Source organism: Bufo gargarizans, chromosome 6 (genome assembly GCF_014858855.1).
Source record: "Bufo gargarizans isolate SCDJY-AF-19 chromosome 6, ASM1485885v1, whole genome shotgun sequence".
Classification (NCBI taxonomy): domain Eukaryota; kingdom Metazoa; phylum Chordata; class Amphibia; order Anura; family Bufonidae; genus Bufo; species Bufo gargarizans.
In genome coordinates, this window is record NC_058085.1 from 78,169,265 (window position 1) to 78,190,080 (window position 20,816).

Genomic DNA, 20,816 nt, shown 5'->3' on the forward strand with positions numbered 1-20,816 from the left:
GCCGCTCGTTTCTGTGGTTACGACCACCCTGCCATCCATCAGCAGTGGTCGTGCTTGCACAATATAGGGAAAACGCCGGCCTCTCTGGTGGTCGGTACCGTGGGAGCTCACATAGGCTACTACTTTTTTCTATATTGTGTAAGCACGACCACCACTCATGGGCGCTCGTAACCATGGAAACGAGCGGTGCATAATGTGATGGAAAAATTGATGCAGCTAGCAAAGGAAGCAATATGGACAATCACAATACATTAGTAAGTGCCTTGTATTACCTTCACCAGGATAATCGCTGATGAAGTAAAGCCATGGCCTAACAGCACTTAAAGGGTTTCTACCACTTCAGTTTGACCAAATTAGCTTTCAGAGACGAGCGATCTGCTAGTGTCTGATCTCCATAACCATGCAGTTCTCAGACCTTTGTGTGGAGCCGTTTCATTAAAAAACTAACTTTTATTCCTATGCAAATGAGCCTCTAGGTGCTATGGGGGCGTCTTTCCAGCACCTAGAGGCTCGGTCTACTCACACTGTATGTCGGCCCATCTCGTCTTGAATGCCTGCCTCCATCACAGCCATCGGACGAATTCACGCGCCTGCGCCGTTCACTTCTCATTGGCGCAGGCGCAGTGAGTAAATGATACGCTTCTGGTGCCGGATTCCTCACTGCGCTTGTGCCCACTACGTCACAGTGAGGAAGCCGGCATCAGGAGAGCGGCCTTCACTCACTGTGCCTGTGCCGAAGACAGAAGTGAACGGCGCAGGCGCGTGAATTCGTCCGATGGCTGTGATGGAGGCAGGCATTCAAGACGAGATGGGCGGGCATACAGTGTGAGTAGACCGAGCCTCTAGGTGCTGGAAAGACGCCCCCATAGCACCTAGAGGCTCATTTGCATAGGAATAAAAGTTAGTTTTTTAATGAAACGGCTCCACACAAAGGTCTGAGAATTGCATGGTTATGGAGATCAGACACTAGCAGATCGCTAGTGTCTGAGAGCTAATTTGGTCAAACTGAAGTGGTAGAAACCCTTTAATACCTGATTTCCAGATGTGCCTTTGTTTTATCCTCTGTAACTCCAGTTTATTGGGTATGCAAATGTGGCAGTAAGGTGCCCAGAGGGGCGTCACTCTTGCAGGAAGGAGCCCAGGCACGCCCCCTGCCGGGAGCAGGGAGAAGCTGGAATGTGATGTAGTAGGGGGAGGACACATTGTGGCTGGGGGTGTTCCTGGGCTCTTTCCTGGAAGGGTGACGCCTCTCTGGGCACCTTACTGGCTCGTCTGAGGGGTTAAATGTCTGATTGGCGTTTGCCCTGGGTGTCTGCAGTTCTAAAGGGAACCTGTCACCTCAAAAACGCATATAAAAACCGCCAGCGTTATCTTACACAAGACTAGCACGCTCATATTCATAGTCACAGGGGCATATCCATCAAGCTAACATGGTTGATAAAAAATGGCTGCACAACATCTCACATACAAACAATAGAACTGAGAAATGGGGATCATTCTAAATAAAAATGGTATTATACCTACTATAAATGGAAAAATGGAAGCTCTTTGCGCACATTTTTGATCAAACGTGTGTCGGGCCCATCTACCAGGCGTCAAGGTGGCTTCTGCAGTAGCCCCTGGTCTGTTGTTGATCATGAGTTTGATCCGGTAATCTGAAACTCCATACATGACAAAGACGATGTTTTAAGCGCCATCTTGCCAGTCAGCCTTAAGTCAAGGGGGCAGCGGCTTCCTAGCTTCATGTCAAGGTAAGCACACCCCCTGGTGTGTGATTGACATCCTGGGATTGCGCAAGTCTCTCGCATGCGCGATCTTGTCTCCTGCAGGTTGCCGGGTTTCCATCAGCACACCGCGCGAGACTTGCGCGATCCCTGGCCGCACTGCAGGATGTCAATCACACACCAGGGGACGGTTAGGGGACGTGCTTACCTTGACTTGAAGCTAGGAAGCCGCTGCCCCCTTGACTTCAGGCTGACCGGCAAGATGGCGCTGATGGCGCTTAAAACATCGTTTTTGTCATGTATGGAGCATCAGATTACCGGATGAAACTAGGGATTAATAACAGCCTGGGGGCTACTATAAAGTAATGGTGGTTTAATGTGCATTTTTTGAGGTGACGGGTTCCATTTAAACCCAGTGACTATGGCGCCTGCTGCGCTCTGGAGCAGGTGCCATTTTTAAGGGGGTTATTGTGGATAATGCCCTATTGTACAGATCAGCACCTGAACATTTTCTGGCACGTGTTAAGGAGCCCTTATAAGTCACTGTCATTGGAACAAGGCTCCCAGCAAGCGATGCTGGTGAAGGCGTCATCAATGTGAAAAGCTTGGAAAACCCCTTAAATTTCTTTGGGTCTGCAAAAACAAAAAACACACGGAAGTGTCAGCATCCCTATGTCTAGATTATTTCTGTGTTGCAGATGACAACGGTGAGAGAAAAATGCAGATGGAAGGTGTCCGTATTTAGCGGATCTGTAGTTAGCGGAATGTGCGGAAACTGACATACGGATTCATACAAGTGAATGGATCCATGTACAATCTGCAAAAAAATGTGGATCGCGCACGGATGTAATAGACAGTTGTGTGCATAAAGGCCTCAAGTCCGAGCTGAGCGCTCATTGTACGGGCACCATCACTTTACCAGCACATGTTACCTCTGGCAGGCTTCTTGGAGAATGACTGGAGCAGCAGCATAAATGCACCTCCTGCAGCTCCATTCATGCACCGGTCAGACCCTCGCTGATCACATGCTTGTCCCCTGATATATGGGCACAACTCCTTTTTAAAGTGGGCTTCCAGGAGTTAAATATTGATGACTTAACCTCCGGATGGGAGGAGATCTGGCTCCTGAAAACCCTCCTGATCAGGCTGTGGTCATTTCATGTTATATCAAGCACAGTGCCGCTCATTGTATAGTGGCCGTGCTTGGTACTGCAGCTCAATCCCATTCACTTAAAGGGATTGTCCACTTAAAAAAAATATATATTGATGACCTATCCTCTGGATAGGTTATCTATATTAGATCAGTGGGGGTCCGACACCCGGCTCCCCCACCAACCTGCTCCTTGAAGAGAAAGCAGCGCTAGTACGAGCGCAGCCTTCTTGTCATTGACATCGCAGCACTGAGCAGTGTAATTACATCTCGGCCGTTCCATTGACTTCTATTCGACGGCTCTGTAGTATGCACTTGACTGCACTGCGCAAAGACCGTTTGAAGAGACTACACAGCCTGCGCTGATACAGCGCTTTAGAAGAAAAATAATCGGTATGACCATTTTCAAAAATAAATAAAATCGTCAGACACTAAAAGGGCAAATTAATAGAATAATTAGATGAATGGTCCAGGTAGCACTTTGTGAACGTTGTGTATCCATAACTGACCCACATGATATTGCAGGCCGGAGCGCCTCGCTCATTATGCACGAACTATAGATTTTGAAGGATCTTTATACTTTTTTCTTTTAGGTTGTTGATGGACCTGAAATCCTCCAGAAGAACGTTTTGGAGCTGGCAGACGCCGTACGTGGAGCGGAGCATATGGTGATCTACACTGGGGCCGGGATCAGCACGGTAAGAAGGAGACCATGCGTCAGAAAGTAAAATCTCTGACACCTTGGGAATCTGAGGTTGTTGGGTTTAGAAAAAATAAAGTCTGGATCTGGCCGACAACCCCCCACGCCATGAAACTGCGCCACTCTTGCTCGTTGGCTCTATTGCAGCTCGTTCATTCAAGTGTCTGATTGAGCTGCAGTACCCGGCACAGCCAGCGAACAGTTGTGGCACTGTTTCTGGGAAAAATACTTTGGTTGGTTTGCTTAGGACAATCCCTGTCCATTTGCTCTTCTTTTTTTGTTTTTATTAAATTATTTTCTTCATAGAAAAGAGAAGAATTAATGTACCGAGACGTTCCCTACACCCCATTGTGGCCCATCCACTCCCCTCCCCCACTCCATCTTAATATATATTTTCATTCATCCATGGTTTATTAGGGCATAGGGACACCATAGCGGACTCCCCTTGTGAGTTAGGAGAGCCACTGCAATGAGTAGGCTCCCTGCAACCATGTCTTATGTGGCCATCCAGTAGCACTAAACCTAGAGAGCTAATTCCCATCTGAGACAATGGCGCCATATCGCTAGGACATGCCCCCATTGTTTGATAGGTGCAGGTCCCATCCATAACGAGAAAAGCGCTTGCATGGTCACCGCTCCCATTCATTTCTGTGGGGCTGATGGAAATATCCGAGTGAGAAATGGAGGGCAGCTGCGCAGTGCGCACTCCACAACTTTCGGGGCTCCGTTCTCGGGGTAGAACCCGCACCTATCAGACAGTGGGGACATAGCCTAGCGATATGCTCCCATTGCCTGAGATGGGAAAACCCCTGTAATGTTTGATTTTCTACATACTCATGATAACAATGTTGTAGAGGACCCCACAGAGAACACAGGGGCCATTTCTTCTGATCTCTCCCATTTTCAGCAGGGCAGGGGAGTCTTCAGCTGCAGCCACTTGTCCTACAGCCAGACACAGAACAGTGAGGAGGAGCAGGTTCAATGTGACTGATCCCCCGAGACACACAGGGAAGATTTATCAAGACAGGCGCTTTCTGTGCCGCTCTTGATATACCCTGCTCTGCCAGTGGATGCCGCCCATTTATGACGAAGCGCAGGCCTCCTCATAAGTTAAGTGCAGTCCATGCGCCTAAACAGAAATCTGCGACTGCAGATTTCTGGCTTCTTTGCACCAAAAAACTGGTATAAATGAAGATAAATTTGTCTTGCTGTTGGGCCGCCCTTGCCACGCACCCTTTCGGCAAAGTGGCAAGGGCGGCATCAAAAGAGACAGTCGCAAACGCACAGCTTGTGACTTCTTAAAGACCCTTTTCTCCCCCATTAGAGAAGTCTTCTTTATATATAAAATCTCCATTGTAGTCGAAACAAAATGGAATTAGTATTTTTTTTTTTTTTTTACCTTTTTAGTGCTTTTTTTTTTTCAAATAAACGCTGTTTAAAACTAAATTTTCCTTTCGGCGCTGTTTATCCAACTGACCATGGGATTGCCGAATAAACGTAAGCCAGTAAAAAAAAAACTATCACTTGAGCCGATGCTCACGTGTGCAAACGCCATGTAAAGAAAAATATGTCTATGGTATAGCGCACTACAAATGCCGATCAGAAAACTGCCATCCTGGAGGGGGCACATAATGGGTAATTGATTCCGTGTTGTATATGTTGATAGTTTTGGCGCTATGCACTTCACTGTTATCTATATGTGGAAGCCATATTGAATCACTTGTGTCTTCCTCCTGTGGATGCCGCCTTTCCCTGCACCTATTCTCTATGTATGGATTGTCCCTTATGTAATGCGTTAATAAAATGTACTTATATTTTATGTGGTCTGGTAGTTTTATGATGGGTATTTTGAACCCATCCATGTAGTTCCGTCCACTGACTAATGATGATGACATGTGAGTAGTTAATGATGCCTCCTTGATTCTGACAGGCAGCTGCTATTCCAGACTATCGTGGACCAAGGGGTGTGTGGACTCTGCTGAATAAGGGCAGGAGCGTGAGGTGAGACCAAGTGATGTGCGGAACATCTCGTATCAGACTGACTCGCACGACCGCACTCTGTCCCGGAACCACGCCCTCTATGTTGGCCACTTGGACTGGACGAGGCTCCCAAGACCCAAACTGGCTGCATTGTAATGATTTGTCATACAGTTGGCTCCTTTGTGATCGTGTACATCATCACGTGAGCACAGTACAATAGACCCACAATCCAATTGGATCCGATGATATCATAAATCACTTGGATGCAGTCAGTTGGGGTCAGGGTTGCTGCAGTCGGTCCCAGACATGCACCGAACGCCCTCCCCGCGTTTCCCGGACCATGTGAATCAGCCCTAATGGTGACTTTTATTAAGTGTTTGCCCTTTATGTTCACAGCACTGGTGATTTAAGTGAAGCAGAGCCGACCTTCACACACATGTGCATCGCCAGATTACACAAAGCTGGGCTGGTAAGAGGCTACAACTCCCATCATCCTATGATAACCTCTTTAATGATGTCTGCATAATGCACCAGAGAGGGAAAAGTGCTGAACTGATGCAGAATCTTGTGTCTAGCCCATAGGTTGGAGTGGGCGTATGTTGTATAGATCCACGGCTACCTTAGATAAAATCCATTCTGTCTCATTAGGTGCAGCATGTAGTCTCCCAGAACTGCGACGGGCTTCATCTTCGAAGCGGATTACCACGAGACGCCATCTCTGAAGTTCATGGAAACATGTATATTGAGGTACGGAGGTTCAGGCTGTTGAGACCTTTAATAAAGTGGCGTTATCTTGGTCCCATGAATGTGCCGTGCTGATTATTGGCGGCATAGCATGGAGACATGTCCTCTGCTACAACAGCAAAATATTCATCATTTGGCTATTCATCATTCTAGGACCGATGTATTGATGATGGGAGCTCTTCCATGCCCCAGTCATGACTGGTATATGTACAAGGCAGGAACTCCCCTCTGGAATACAGACCCAAAGTGTTATCTTTTCCCCTTATGGCAGATGTCCGTAAGGAAAAGGGTCAGGCATGTATAATTTTTAACCTGCCTGATGTTTTGTCTTGCAGTAGCTTGTTCTGAATGTGTACAGGGGGATTTGAAGGAATAGCTGTCGGCCAAATAGACATTTGGCCATCAGCTATCTGAGGTGCATGGGCACCTTAGCAGTAGGGTGACCCTCTCCCTGTAATATGCTGCTGTCCTTATATTCCATGATTGGTGGGAGATGATGCCATAATGACCGATGGACCCAACTACTGACCCCTCCTCTTAAAGTAAAGGGATCATGAAGCTGGGTAAATGCAGCAACCCCTTTAAATGTATTGTGAAAGAGCACCGCTGCTGATTCAGAGCAGAGCCCACTTTGGTTCAGGTGATGTGCGTAGCACGGGCGGGCAGTCGGGGGATGCTGTAATAAAATTGCAAATGGTAAGTGCACTATAATACTGTAGAAGAATACTGCCTTTTTAAAGGGATTCTGTCACCAGTTTTTGACCCCCACATTCAAAAATATAGTTATGTGCATGGAGCCCTTGTGATTCCTAATGTGGTCTTATAAGCTAAATCTGTAGGCTTATTTAGTGTAAAAAACGTTTTATCTAACCTGTCATTCATCTCGGAAAGGTGCCCAGGGGGTTGCTCATGTCTTCCAGATGCCGCCCGCACCCACCGCCGTTGGTGCCCAGCTCCTCCTTTGCTGTCATTAGCGCCGCCTCAGAATCATTTGCTACGCCTCTGGCTCTCCCTCACTCCCCCCTCCTTCTTCTCTAACATCCCGCGCGTGCGCACAGGCCTGTGCCTGATGCGCCCGTGCGGACTTCTCCGTTCGGCTTCACTGAGCAAAGTGCGCATGCGCCGGCACTTCGCTCAACCTCCCGATGACCTGAAGGCTGCCGTCATCGGGAGGTTGAGCGAAGTGCCGGCGCATGCGCACTTTGCTCAGTGAAGCCGAACGAAGAAGTCCGCACGGGCGCATCAGGCACAGGCCTGTGCGCACGCGCGGGATGTTAGAGAAGAAGGAGGGGGGAGTGAGGGAGAGCCGGAGGAGTAGCAAATGATTCTGAGGCAGCGCTGATAACAGCAAAGGAGGAGCTGGGCACCAACGGCGGCGGGTGCGGGCGGCATCTGGAAGACATGAGCAACCCCCTGGGCACCTTACCGAGATGAATGACAGGTTAGATAAAATGTTTTTTACACTAATGAGCCTACAGATTTAGCTTATAAGACCACATTAGGAATCACAAGGGCTCCATGCACATAACCATATTTTTGAATGTGGGGGTCAAAAACTGGTGACAGAATCCCTTTAAGCATAGGAAGCGGTATGAATACATACTGCACTGCCATATCAGACTGCTTCCGTAACAGGCGGAGATTAGGCACAGGAGTTCAGAAGCCACAAACACCTTTGCAGGGATTAGGCAAGTTAGGAACCTTATTGCTCTGGTACCCTTCCATAAAGAAAGGTGCCTCATATGTCCCAGGAAGAGCAGCCATTGGCTGGGCATTGGTTAGACATGCGCTGGCCCTTGAAGAGCCAGGCAGAGCGCATGCGCCCTAAGGAAATATGCAGAGCAGGTGAGGCTGTGGAACAGCAGAGAGAACCCACAATCCGGCGGCCTTACCAGCCAAGAGAGAAGATGCCAGCACCGTGGAGGTGCAGGAGCCATGAGTATTCTTGCTGCTGTGCCCACTGGGAGAGGGAAGATGCCAGCAGGCACAGACCACTGGCATCACACCGGGAACGCCATAAACAGTAATGGGTAATACAGAAAGGCTCCTTTTAAAGAGGTTCTCTGGGAATAATGACTTTTTATCTAATGCCCACAGCCGTAAATAGAAGATTCGTACTTTCCAGCTCATCCATCATGACAGCACAACAGGTTGTTCTCCTTTGACCCTCTTGGGACAGGAAACTGGTTAAAAGGTCCCTCTCACCTCCACCCACCAGTGTTCTTCCTGTCCCTACAGGGGATAGACGCAGAGAGGTTCCCTGCTCTAGGGTTGAAGAGATTCTACAAGAACTTTTAGGGCCTAAGGCTGGGACTAGGATCAGGGGTGTCCATACTCTCCTTCCAGGTCTCAAATAGCCTTGCTAACACCTCTTGGGGTAGAGGTCCCTTAGCAGCCCGGAACCCACCTGGCGGAGTCCACGCCTATAGGTGGGTTCTCTGTTGGCCTGGGTTCGATCGTTAGGTTCATCCTCCTCCTTCCTACCCTATAAGTGGCCTGCCAGTACCTCTTATATGGAGGTCCCCTGGCTTGCTCCTAACCCTGATGAAGTGGGTAATGCAGCTGGTGGTTACCTCACTATGAGCGGTTATCGGTTCATGGAGCTTAGATCTGCTGTTCCTTAATGGAGTTCAGTAGGATCGCTCCTCAGTGCAGCTGGAATGGGGCCTTTTCTCCTTTCTTCTCCCTTTTGTTCATACCAACACCTCCTGGTACGGGATCCCAAGCTTGTCCTGGACCGGTATAAAGTTAATGATACAGTTTAGTTACCTCCATCGTTGATGTCCATCCCTGCCATGTGCCAGTGCGGTCAGCTTGGCTCTGTTTCTTAAATATACTGTATAGACGTTCTGGAGTTAGTTGTTATCATATTATAACAATGAAGCTCTTGGGAGTGAATGGCAATGGGGTCTTCAGTATTGGGGGTCTTCAGTATTGGGGGTCTTCAGTGGTTATATATGATGTTACAATTTTTTATGTGGTTTTAGAGCGAGTCACTTTACGCCATAGTACTTGCCATATAGACTAGGCTTAGAGGTAAAGGGCATCCTTTTTATGGCCGATGTCATAATAAGACAATTTATTCTTCCTCTAAGTATTTAAGTCTATAAACAGAGGTAGATCTGTTGGTCAAGGCTGCAGATAAAGAGACATTTCAGTTACGACTGGGTTCACAAATTCTATCATCAAGATTTAGTTTTCTGGCAGAATCAAAAAGTTGCTGTCTCAGGTTTATTCCTGATTCTATGAAATTGTATTTTTATCTAATGATAAATATCTGAGATATGTTGTCCTTAGACTTGGTCCCCCCTATATTATAAGTTGGTACGTCTCCTGTGGTGCTGTCATGAGGGATAAGCTGGAAAAAAGGAATTAGACTTACCGGTAATTCGGTTTCCAGAGTCCCTCATGACAGCACCCGGACATCCCCTCCCTTACTGACTACTATGTAAATATTGCATATAAGACTTTCTTATGATTTTAATAAACCGGTTGCAGCCATCCTGGTGTAGTAATCTGGAAGAACACTGGTGGGTGGAGGTGAGGGGGACCTTTTAACCTCTGTTTCCTGTCCCAAGAAGGCCAAAGGGGAACAAGCTCCTGTTGTGCTGTCATGAGGGGATCTCTGGAAACCGAATTACCGGTAAGTCTAATTCCTATTTTCTGGCTCCCTGCCAACTCCGGTCCTCTGTGCTTGTTCCTGTATGTTCTTGTACCAGTCCCCAGTCTTTTTTTATATATGGCACTGCATGGGCATGGTCACATGCTCCACTGCAGCCAATAACTGGCTTCAGCTGTGATGTGCCACTTGCGGCCACGTCACCACTGAAGCCAGTTATTGGCTGCAACTCCGGAATAAAACAAGCCAGGGACCGAACGTGGACACAGCGGAGGATTGTAGCAGTGGGGAGCAGGTAAGTGTGCGTTAGAACAAGTCATTATTCCCAGAGAACCCCTTTAAAGAGACCTTGTCATTAGATTTTAGAACTTTGGGGTAATACCTTTCTAGATCTGCCCATGTCAAAATCTTCCACTACAGTAAAATGTCTTAAAAGTAATAACTCCTGCACATTATAAGTAGATGGCACACGAAGAGTCATCTGGGTGGTGCCAGCATGGTAAGAGTCGTGTGCTCCTGGCTGTGATCATGCCCATTGTGCTATAAATGGCCTCACGCGGCAGGAACACACCAGCGCCATCTGGCACATGCACAGTGAACAGGGGTGCGCTGGCCTTGGCATCACCTTGGCATAGAAGCTATCACATCAATCCAGGCAGAATGGATGGAGTTCTGGATTAAACAGCAGATACGCTGCAGAAGGCTTTGTGTGCTCCGGTCCTCAGAGGTCTCTCTTCTCTTGCAGGTCTGTACATCGTGTTCGCCACACAGGGAGTACGTGCGCTTGTTTGACGTGACGGAGAGGACAGCCCTACACAAGCACAACACTGGACGCTCCTGCCACAAGTGCGGGGGTGAACTGAGGGACTCTATTGTGCACTTTGGAGAGCGGGGGAAGTTGGCACAGCCGCTCAACTGGTTAGGGGCAGTGAAAGCTGCGAAGAAGGCGGATGTCATTCTCTGCCTCGGCTCCAGCCTGAAGGTAAATGAAGCTCTGCAAATCTATTGCATTCTCATTTTTGCATCTTTTAACTTTAGAGCTGTCACTTTCCGATTGTTGTAAAGCCTTGAAAGCTGCAGACTGTCAGTGTGCCTGTCTTGTGGTTGGGAAACATTTCGGAAGCCATAGGTGCACCATATGTAGTAGCAGCTGTATTTAAGGGGTATTTCCTTGTTCTAAAGTGATGGAATATCACTAGCCAATGCTATCATTTCACCATCATGGGGGGGGGGGGGGGGCCCTACCAATCCTTAGAGTAATGCAGAGTTGATGCAGGCTTTTGCAGCACGACGGCGTCCCGTCCACCTGGTTTCTGCCATCTACCACCAACAGTGAAAGGAGGCAGCACTGCAGACTCTTCATTCATCCTACAGGTCGGCCCCCCCATCGATCATAAAGTGAGGGTTATCCTAGTGATATGCCATCACTTTGAGATGGAATGCCCCTTCATGTAGCATATCAATATCACATGGCTTGTGTTGTATCTGAGTCTTTATGGTTACTGTGAGGTCTTCTACCCTCGATCATCACCACCCTGTGCGATCTCTCCTTTCAGATTCTGAAGAAATACCACTGTCTGTGGGCAATGAATAGACCTAGCACACGGCGGCCAAAGCTTTACATTGTAAATTTGCAGGTAAGTCTGTGTGCAAAGTTTTGCCACCACTGTTGCTGGTGGTCTTATTGGTCACCAGACTCTGCCACAAATCAGGCAGTACTGTCCCTGTGGCAACCATACAAACACCAGCAGCCACGTGCAAAACTCTGCGGGAAGAAGGGGCTTTTATGGCAACAGTGCCACCCAGTCTTCTGGGTATGTTTCCCTGCATCAAATTTAACAGGGTTTTCTGAGATTTTAATACTGTTGACCTATCCTCAGTATCTGGTGGGGGTCCGACACCCGGGCACCCCACCAATCGGCTGTTTGAGATGGCTGTGGTCCTGTAAGAGCTGCGGCCTTCTTGCAGCTCACCAAGCACAGCGCCGTACACTGTATAGTGTCCGTGCCTGGTATCATGCTCAGCCCCATTCACTTCTATGGGGCTGAGCTGCTCCTAGGTCATGTGACTGATGAACGTGTTGTCACTGGCCTAGGGAAACCTGTGATAAGGCTGCAACTGCGAGCGTCACCACCTTCTGAAACAGCTGATCAGATCCCGGATGTCAGACCCCCCACATCCTAAGATCTATAACTTTTTTTTTTTCTTTATATGGAGTTGTCTGGGGGCTTTTTTTTTATTTATTTTTTTGCGGGGACCACTTGTATTTTTCATTGATATTATTTTGGAGTAAATAGCGCTTTTTGATCGCTTGTTATTACATTTTTTTCGGTGGCAACTAAGAATAAATTAGCAATTCTGTCCTTTTTTTTTTCAATGTTTTAATTAGAGGATAATTTACCTGATATTTATGTAGTCCGGGTCGTTACGGACACGGCAATACTAAACATATTGGGAAGATTTATTTTATTTAATTGTAAAGTGTATTTCCAATGGAAAAAAAAGCTTTTTTTAAATTTTATTTATATATATATTTCCATAGCATCATCACGACGGCATACAAGGAGATTGACCCCTGACCTCTGTAGGGGCAGGAACAGAGAAAGGTTAAATACCCCCCAACACCAGTATTTGCTGTCCCTACAGAGGACAGGGCAGAGAAAGGTCTCCCTCTATGCAGGGAGATGAAGCTAGGAACCAGGACACTTTCTCGCCCATATTCATTGGGGGACACAGAGACCTTGGGGACACAGAGACCTTGGGTATAGCTATGTCCTCTAGGAGGCGTTGACACTAGATAAAGCTGTTAGCTCCTCCCCTGGTAGCTATACCCCCTCCAGCCTGGAGAGAGAGCTTCAGTTTTCTCTAGTGTCAATAGGAGGCAAGACCTCCCTGCTCTGCAGGGATCTCCTGAAGATTTTATTTTTTTCCTTCCTTTTCAGATGGGACAACAGTGGTCGCCTCGCCTCCCTGTTCTCCCGGGGTCGAGTTGCGCCAGTGCCGATTCCGCACTGCTGCCTCCCCCACAGAAGACAAAGTGGACCAGGGCAGCCTCGCTCCCCTGCATCCCGCCAGCCAAGGGGTCACCTAGGTCCGCCAAAGAGAAGACCCTCCCGCCATACCAGACGCCTGCCACTCCGGTGCCAGCTGCTGAGGAGGTGACCCTGCTGGAAAAGGTGACCTTGAGGGTCCACTTCGGGAGGGTGAAGAGAAGAGGATGAGAGAGGTGAGTACATGGGACTAGGTGAGTATGAAGACCTCTTCCCCCTCCCTCCATCTTTGACAGTCTGGGTCGCCCTATGGTTAACGGCCAGGGGGCTTTAATCAACTATGACAAGACCCCTAAAAGAGAGAAGGGGTTAATCCGGCGGGCGCCATGCGACACGCGGTCCCCCTTTCACTTGCCCTCTAGGCCGACTGTTTCCGGCTCTTAGAGGGTTAATGTATCTTCTCCCCGGGCACCTCCGGCGAAAGACTGGGCGCAGTCCGTCTCCACTGGCTGCAGTATCCTTTAATTTACTCTTTCGGGAGCAGGCGTCACGCACGCAGCTCCGAAAGGGTTAACGCCCCTGGCTGTTCGCGGACATCTGACCCCTTGCGGTAGTCTCGCGCCGAGGGGCACTTACTTAACATGGACCTCCAGCTGTCACGATTCCGGCCGCGGGGTGAACATCCCGGTCCTCCGGGCGCCGCTGCAAATTTAGGCCCCGGCTTCTCTTGGGGCCTATAGGCTTCCTTCCCCTGTTGTCATCCCGGCCGCGGTGCGGCTTCTCAGGCGGGATGTGTGTCGCGCTCCGCTCCGGGTCCCTCCACCCTCCGGCTGACTTCAGTACAGAGGGGGGGGTCCGGGATGGCTGTGCATCGGTACTTTAGGCCCTGGTTTCGCGACCTGCTAGGCCGCGACTCAGAGGGGGAGGGTGGCGGGCTGGCGCGAATTCTTCCCGCCTGGCTGCCGCTGCCCCGCCCCCATCAGCACCGCCCCTGGACCTAATGTCGTTATTGGTTAACCCTTTCCGGCCAGCCACTTCTGTTGGGCCAGCTCCGGATTATCAGGGGTTGGATGGCCTGGGAAACATAAAATTGCTTATTGCACTGTTAACCCCTTCCTGCCTCTTATCCACTTGAGGCTAGGCAGACCAGTTTAAAAAAAAAAAAAAAAAAAAAAAAAAGAGGTTAAATGAAGCTGGAAATAAATGTCTACCTCCATTCAGGCCCTACTCCCCTCAGTCATGTCCACTCTGACTGTGCGGCACAAAAATGGGCCCGTGTCCTGCCCCGGACATGTGACGACCTCTCTTACCGTAGTTTCCCACTCCGCCCTCTGGGCCGTTTGGTTGATAATCCTCCACCTGCGTAGTCCAGTGGAGGACCTCTGACAGTTCCCAACCCACCCTCAGGGGAAGCTTGGTTGATTCTTTCCACCGGTGCAATGCAGTTGAGGACCGCTGCAGTTACCAATCCACCCTCCGGGGTCATTGGTCATGATTCTCCACCTGCTCAATACAGCGGAGAGCCTCTGGAACTCCCATTCCACCCTCCGGGGTAGTTTGGTTGATAATTCTCCACCTGTTCAATACAGTGGAGAGCCTCCGCAATTCCCAATTCACCCTCCGGGGTCGTTTGGTTGATAATTCTCCACCGGCTCAATACAGTGGAGAACCTCTGGAATTCCCATTCCACCCTCCGGGGTCGTTTGGTTGGTAGTTCTCCACCTGTTCGATACAGCGGAGAGCCTCCACAATTCCTAATCCACCCTCCGGGGTTGTTTGGTTGATAATTCTCCGCCTGCTCAATACAGCGGAGAACCTCTGGAATTCCCATTCCACCCTCCGGGGTCGTTTGGTTGATAACTCTCAACCTTCGCAACTCACAGGAGGACAGCTGAAGTATTCCCGTAATTCTCCACCTGCGCAATTCAGTTAAGGATCTCTGCGGGATCCCAATCCATCCTCCGGTGCCGTTTGGTCGATATTCTCTACCTGAGCCATACTGTGGAGAACCTCTGGAATTCCCAATCCACCCCATGGGGTCGTTTGGTTGATAATTCCCCACCTGCGCGATTCCAGTGGGGGGAAAAGACTGGAAATTCCCAATCCACCCTCTAGGGTTGTTGGGTTGATCATTTTCCGCGGGTTCCTTTTGTATACGGGACCTCTGTTCCCAATCCACCCCCAGGTAGTTTGGTTGATAAGCCCCAACTGCGCGGTCCGCGACTGCTAGGGGCGATTTTCTAATGCATATACCTGCGCGCAAGCGGACCACAGCAGGTCGACTTCTCCTCGATATCTCCACACCCCCTCCCTTCCTCCCAGGGTCACGCTCGGGTGCACCCTCTCTCACGGGAGTGGGTCCGCCCGAAGTGGGGGGTGAGGAGAATCACTGATTCGGGCCTTGACGTGAATCCGAATCAATCTCCTTAGGTTGCGTCTACGGTGGCCAGTGGCACTTGTCGTGGGCATTACCCCCTTCCTTAGGCGGTATAGTTGCACCACTACGATACGGTGTTCACCTTTATACTTTGTCCCCTGCCATGGGTGGACTAGGTACAATAACACTATTTTCAGTGCATTCCCCCTTCTGTAGGTGGCGGAATTGTACCTCCACTGGGTTCTGTACCTGCCGTGTTCATTAGCTCCTTCCATTGGTGGAGCGATTCCATTCTCACTGGTCACAAGGGGTACTGTATCCATTACCTCCTGTCTCGGGTGCTAATTGCTCTCCCATAGGGTACAGGATTGCCATATGCACTAGTTTTCACCGTGGATATTAACCCCCCTTCTGGTGGGGTGTCTGCCTGTGGCACCAGTTTGGATACGGTCCGACTGTCGCACTATCCTTCCTTAGGCGGAGTGTTGCGCGTCATTGTTCTTACTACTTGCCTTACCCTCTTTCGCTAGTGATCACTAGAGGGGGAGTATCTGTACATCTTCAGATTCTGCAATTCCACGGCTCTAGGTGCCTGCGCTTATTTCATTGGGGGCGTGGCGACAGTCGGTACTTGACGGTGCTCGGTACACTTACTCTAGTACTATATGAGTTCCGCCAGTGCATACGTGGCTATTCCTCATTGTGTTCCTTGGAGCTGGTTTTGGGCAGGATTATAACTCCTGCCCAAACCCACTTGTGTCCTAGGGGCTCCCATCTCTATGGGTTTCCATTGTCCCAATCGGAAACGGTGTTGTCCGCATCAGTAGTGGTGCGTACACCATTGCACATATCTGGTTTGCGTGCCGACGGGCCAAGTGTTACACTGACTCCTTACTCTCTTCCACCATTCCTGATGTGGGAAGTGTTTGGGTTGGCACTCTGGTTTAGCTTTGCAGCCTATTCAGCCTGTGCGGGTACTAGCGCTCGCAGTCGCTACAGTGGGGCATTCTATCAGGTAGGGGTTCTACCCTGACGCTTGCTGGGCAGTTGTTCCTGTTCAGCGCCCTTCCCGGGTGGAGCGTTTAAAGTTAGCTCTCCTTCCCTGGGGCGGTATGGTACCGTGGCTTCTACCGGATTCCTCTACGGTATGGGGGTCCTGTAGTAGCCATTGCGTAATCTGGCTCCTCCTGTACGGCTCCTTCGTCAGTTGACGGATTCTTCTGTCTCCGTATTCGGTGGCGTACGCTGCATAGGCTCCTCCTTGGCGGGGTATGGCATCCCTGCTTCATCCGGTGGCTACTTCTGTATACTGCTAGTCTCGGATGGGGAACGGACTTCGTCCTTCCCCCTTCTCTTTCCGTTCTTCCTTCTCTGGCTCGGGGTTCACGGCCATTCCGCAAACCTTGGTGGTTCCTCTGTTGCTACTCCCCCTCATCTATGTGATGCAGGGTTTTTGGTTCTGTGGTTTTTTTTTTCTTTTTCTTTCGGTCTCGTTCCGGACCGACTGTTGGCCTGTGGCGTTCCTGTATTCCTCCTTCTACAGGTGACTCCTACCGTTGGTCCTGGGCGCGCTACCGGTGTGTACCTCTACCTCTCGATACTTGACTGGTGTCGGCATGTCTGTCCGATGTAGTCATGCCTTTTCGCTACGCATTCCGTGACTAGACTATGAGACTCCCCACGCCAGGATGTGCGGGGGTGCTGTCGCGTCTGTTGATGGAGTTTTGTTCCTGGAACGGGACACCCCTTCTCTTCTTCCTCCTTAAGGCAGAAGTTTTTCTCTAATCTTGGTTTGGTTGTTTGCTTCCGTCAAGCGGTTTTGCTACACCGTCGATACACGGTCGCTAACGGAGTTCTTCCGTCAATGATTCTCATATCGTCACTACCTTTGACTATCCAATGTGTTGATTCCTGGCTTGCGGTTGGGCATGCCTCATTCAGGCAGCTTCTCAGTCTCCCGTCACACCTGGTCGGCTCGGGGGGACATTGGTGGACCACTTCCGTTTCCGTGGAGCGCTTCCCCTTAGCAGGGGTGGATCCGGGGTTTTTTGCTTGGGCTTTGGTTCTTAGCTGGGTAGGTTCGGCACTGTGTGGCCTTCCAGCGTCCTCTGACCCACCCAGGGTCCTCAATTCCTTCCTACTGGGAATAGCCGTACGGTTCCTCCATGCCGTCCTCCTTTTACCGCCTTGGGATCAGACCTTGGTCTTTTTAGCACTCCGGAATTCTCCCCTTGAACCTGTCCTGGTTTTGCCAGGGGTAGGAGCTTCCCTGGGGCCGTTCTTCCTTTCTCCCGACGGTGATCTCTGATTTTCATCTCAATGAAGAATCTGGCCTTCTATCACTGCGTACCTCCCCTTCACACCCTCAGGAACAGGTGTTGGGTCGTTTGGCCGTTGTCAGGGCTCTGACTGTTTATTTGTCAGCCTCCAGTTCCTTCCGGCGTACGTGCTCGCCTTGGTTTTGTCTTTCCGGAGGGTCCTCGCATAACATTGGCGGCCTCCAGGGTGTCAATTGCACGTCTGCATTTGTTTGAACTTCTGTCCCCGGGGCAGGGTTCCACCCTTCAGTGTTGCGGCTCCTTTCACCAGAGGGGTTAGCGCTCTTGGGCTCGGATGGTTCAAGGTTCAGCCGCAGTTGTGCGGGGCGGCTACTGCCCTCCTCCGCTCATTCACAAATATTTGCCAAGTGCATACTTATGCATCGGCGGGCACCGCCTCTGGAAGCTTGGTCTTGCAGGCAGCAGTTTTCTGTTGCCTGCAGGGGCGATGGCTCCATGGGTCTGTGTTTTCTTTCCCCCCCCTTGTGGACTGCTCTTGGACGTCCCAAGGTCTCTGTGTCCCCCAATGAATATGGGCGAGAAAAGGAGATTTTTGTATAACTTACCAGTAAAATCTCTTTCTCGCTCTTCATTGGGGGACACAGCACCCACCCAGTATTGTTGTTTGGTCACAGTTGTGGCAGTTGATGGTTTGAGCCTGTTGGGTCCTTGCCATGGTTGGTGTTCTGTGTTTTTTCTTAGCTTGCTTCTCCTACTGCTTCTCACAAACTGAAGCTCTCTCTCCAGGCTGGAGGGGGTATAGCTACCAGGGGAGGAGCTAACAGCTTTATCTAGTGTCAACGCCTCCTAGAGGACATAGCTATACCCAAGGTCTCTGTGTCCCCAAGGTCTCTGTGTCCCCCAATGAAGAGCGAGAAAGAGATTTTACTGGTAAGTTATACAAAAATCTCCTTTTTTGTTTTCTTTTACCTGTGGAAATCGCTGGCATCCTGCATGGCATCCCCCTGCCCTCCCGCGGTCCCAGTACTAACGCTGGGCAGGGGTGTGTGGGGTATACTCGTTCAGGTTGATTCGGGGCCTGGTCCCAGGGCGACGGCTCCCTTCTGGCCTACTGAGGTTTCAGCAGGGCTGCGCGCCCGGCGCCTGTGGCGCATATGTGTGACGTCACTCCTGGCGCTCCGGAGGCCTGGACATTCAGTGGATGCTCTTGAGAAATCTGAAGCCCCTCACCTATTCGGTTTGGGGGGGACAGAGGCATGATTCCCTAGAGAGTCCGAACCACCGCTGCCGCCATCCGTAAGTCGCCTATGGGGTGTTTTTTTGCTTGGTCAGGGAGTCTGCTGATCCGCCTCTCCTGAAACAAGAAAGGAAGTGGGGGGGGGGGAGAGATTATTGATTTCCCCTCCCCCCCAGTCTAAGGCTACTGTTAGTCTGCCTAACACTAAGAATTCTATGGTGGGTCTCCTCTCTATCTCTTGAGAGGTCCCCCTTTTTTGCACAAATTTACAATTTTTCTCAGCTCTGGCTCCAGAGTAGACCTTCTCCTCCTTTCAGGTGTCTAAAGAAACCCAAAAAAAGATCAAGAGATCCCTCGGATGTATCTCCAGTAGTGGCAAACTTCCTGACAATTATCCCAAGAAGATTTGCAAAAATTGTATATCAAATATTGTACGTGATGAAGCACCCTCTCTGAAGGAAGAACTTAAATCTGTGATACAGGAGGAAATTTGTTCATCGCTAGCCAACCTATCTGCTAATTCCCCCCGATTTACCACAACCCAAGAGGAAGCGTGTCAGGTCACCTTCCTCTTCTGACTCTGAAGCCATAGCGGACGAGAGCATCCACTCAGCCAAGTCATTAGAAGAGGGGGAAATAGTCTCCGATTCGGACTTGGTAGATAGTGGTCGTAGATTCTATTTTTCTATGGAAGATATGTCCGACCTATTAAGAGCGGTCAGATCTGCAATGGGTGTGGAGGAAGAAGTACAACGCACCCATTCCGTACAGGAAGAGATGTTTAGAGGATTGAGAGTTAAAAAAACACGCGTTTCCCATAAACGAGAGTATTAGAGATATGGTTCTAGAAGAATGGGCAGACCCTGAAAGACGTCTGGGAGTCTCTACTTCCTTTAAAAATAATTACTATTTGATCCCGAGGAATCCAAAATCTTCAACGAGATCCCCAAGATAGATGTTCAGGTTGCTAAAGTGAACAAAAAGACATCCCTCCCTTTTGAGGATGCCTCCCAACTCAAGGATTCTATGGATCGCAAAGCCGACAGCCTCCTTAGGAAGTCTTGGGAGGCTGCCATGTTTAATATTAAAACTAACATTGTGGCTACCTCAGTTGCTAGATCTATTCTTTCTCTCGCTGGGAGAACTAGAAGACCATAAGACCATATAAAAAAAATAAAACTTCTAGAGAAGAAATCCTCAGTTCCCTTCCTCTCTTAAAATCTGCTACTGCCTTCCTGGCAGATGCCTCGGCCGAGTTGGTCCGATTCTCCGCCAGAGATGCGGCACTTTCCCAGTGCTGGTCTGGGGACAAGACTTCAAAATTAAAAGTTTGCTCTATACTCTTTTCCGGGGAGTACGTTTTTTCGGCCCAGTCCTAGATAAAATTTTAGAAAAAAACGCTGATAAAAAGAAAGGGTTTCCGGAGGATCGTCCCTTCAGGCGCCGATTTCCCTTTCGCTCTTCCTCTGGTCAAGAGAAAAGCTACAGGGAGAAAGGGAAGTCGGGGAGTTGGAGTTACCCCAAAGGGGGAAGAGGAAAAGGTCAATCCTCCTCCCACCAGAAACCATCCGACAACCAATGACGCCAGAGTCGGGGGAAGACTCAAATTTCCTGGGGGAATGGGAATCTTTTTTTTCCCAAAATCCCTGGGTCTCCAAAATAGTCGGTGCAGGCTATTGAATAGAGTGGTCTTCAAAACCCCCAAACAAATTTTTCGCTGACACGATTTCAACCCAACCTTTGGCAGGGAGTCCAGAATCTTCATCAGATGAATGTAATCACCCCAGTTCCACCTCCAGAAAGAGGCCGGGGATACTATTTAACATTATTTCTAGTCAGGAAAAAAGGCACATTTTGCATAATCATAAGTTTATTCTTTACCGGAAATTCGGGATGGGAAACCCTTGCATCTACGATACCACTCTTAAGCAAAGATGTCTTCATGTGTACAATAGACCTGCGAGACACTTACTACCATATTCCTATTCACGCCGATTCACAGAGTTTGCTCCAGTT

General features: G+C 49.5%; 1 protein-coding gene across 2 annotated transcripts in view; it reads left to right on the plus strand.

The window, feature by feature from the left end:
- Positions 1-20,816, plus strand: part of SIRT7 (sirtuin 7) — a 48,519-nt gene that overhangs the window by 12,658 nt on the left and 15,045 nt on the right. For both annotated transcript variants that reach the window (XM_044296304.1, XM_044296303.1), the window contains 6 exons: positions 3,468-3,572; positions 5,505-5,575; positions 5,951-6,023; positions 6,203-6,301; positions 10,663-10,899; positions 11,474-11,554. In XM_044296304.1, the coding sequence (XP_044152239.1) occupies positions 3,468-3,572; positions 5,505-5,575; positions 5,951-6,023; positions 6,203-6,301; positions 10,663-10,899; positions 11,474-11,554 (666 nt within the window). The remainder of the gene's footprint in view (positions 1-3,467; positions 3,573-5,504; positions 5,576-5,950; positions 6,024-6,202; positions 6,302-10,662; positions 10,900-11,473; positions 11,555-20,816) is intronic.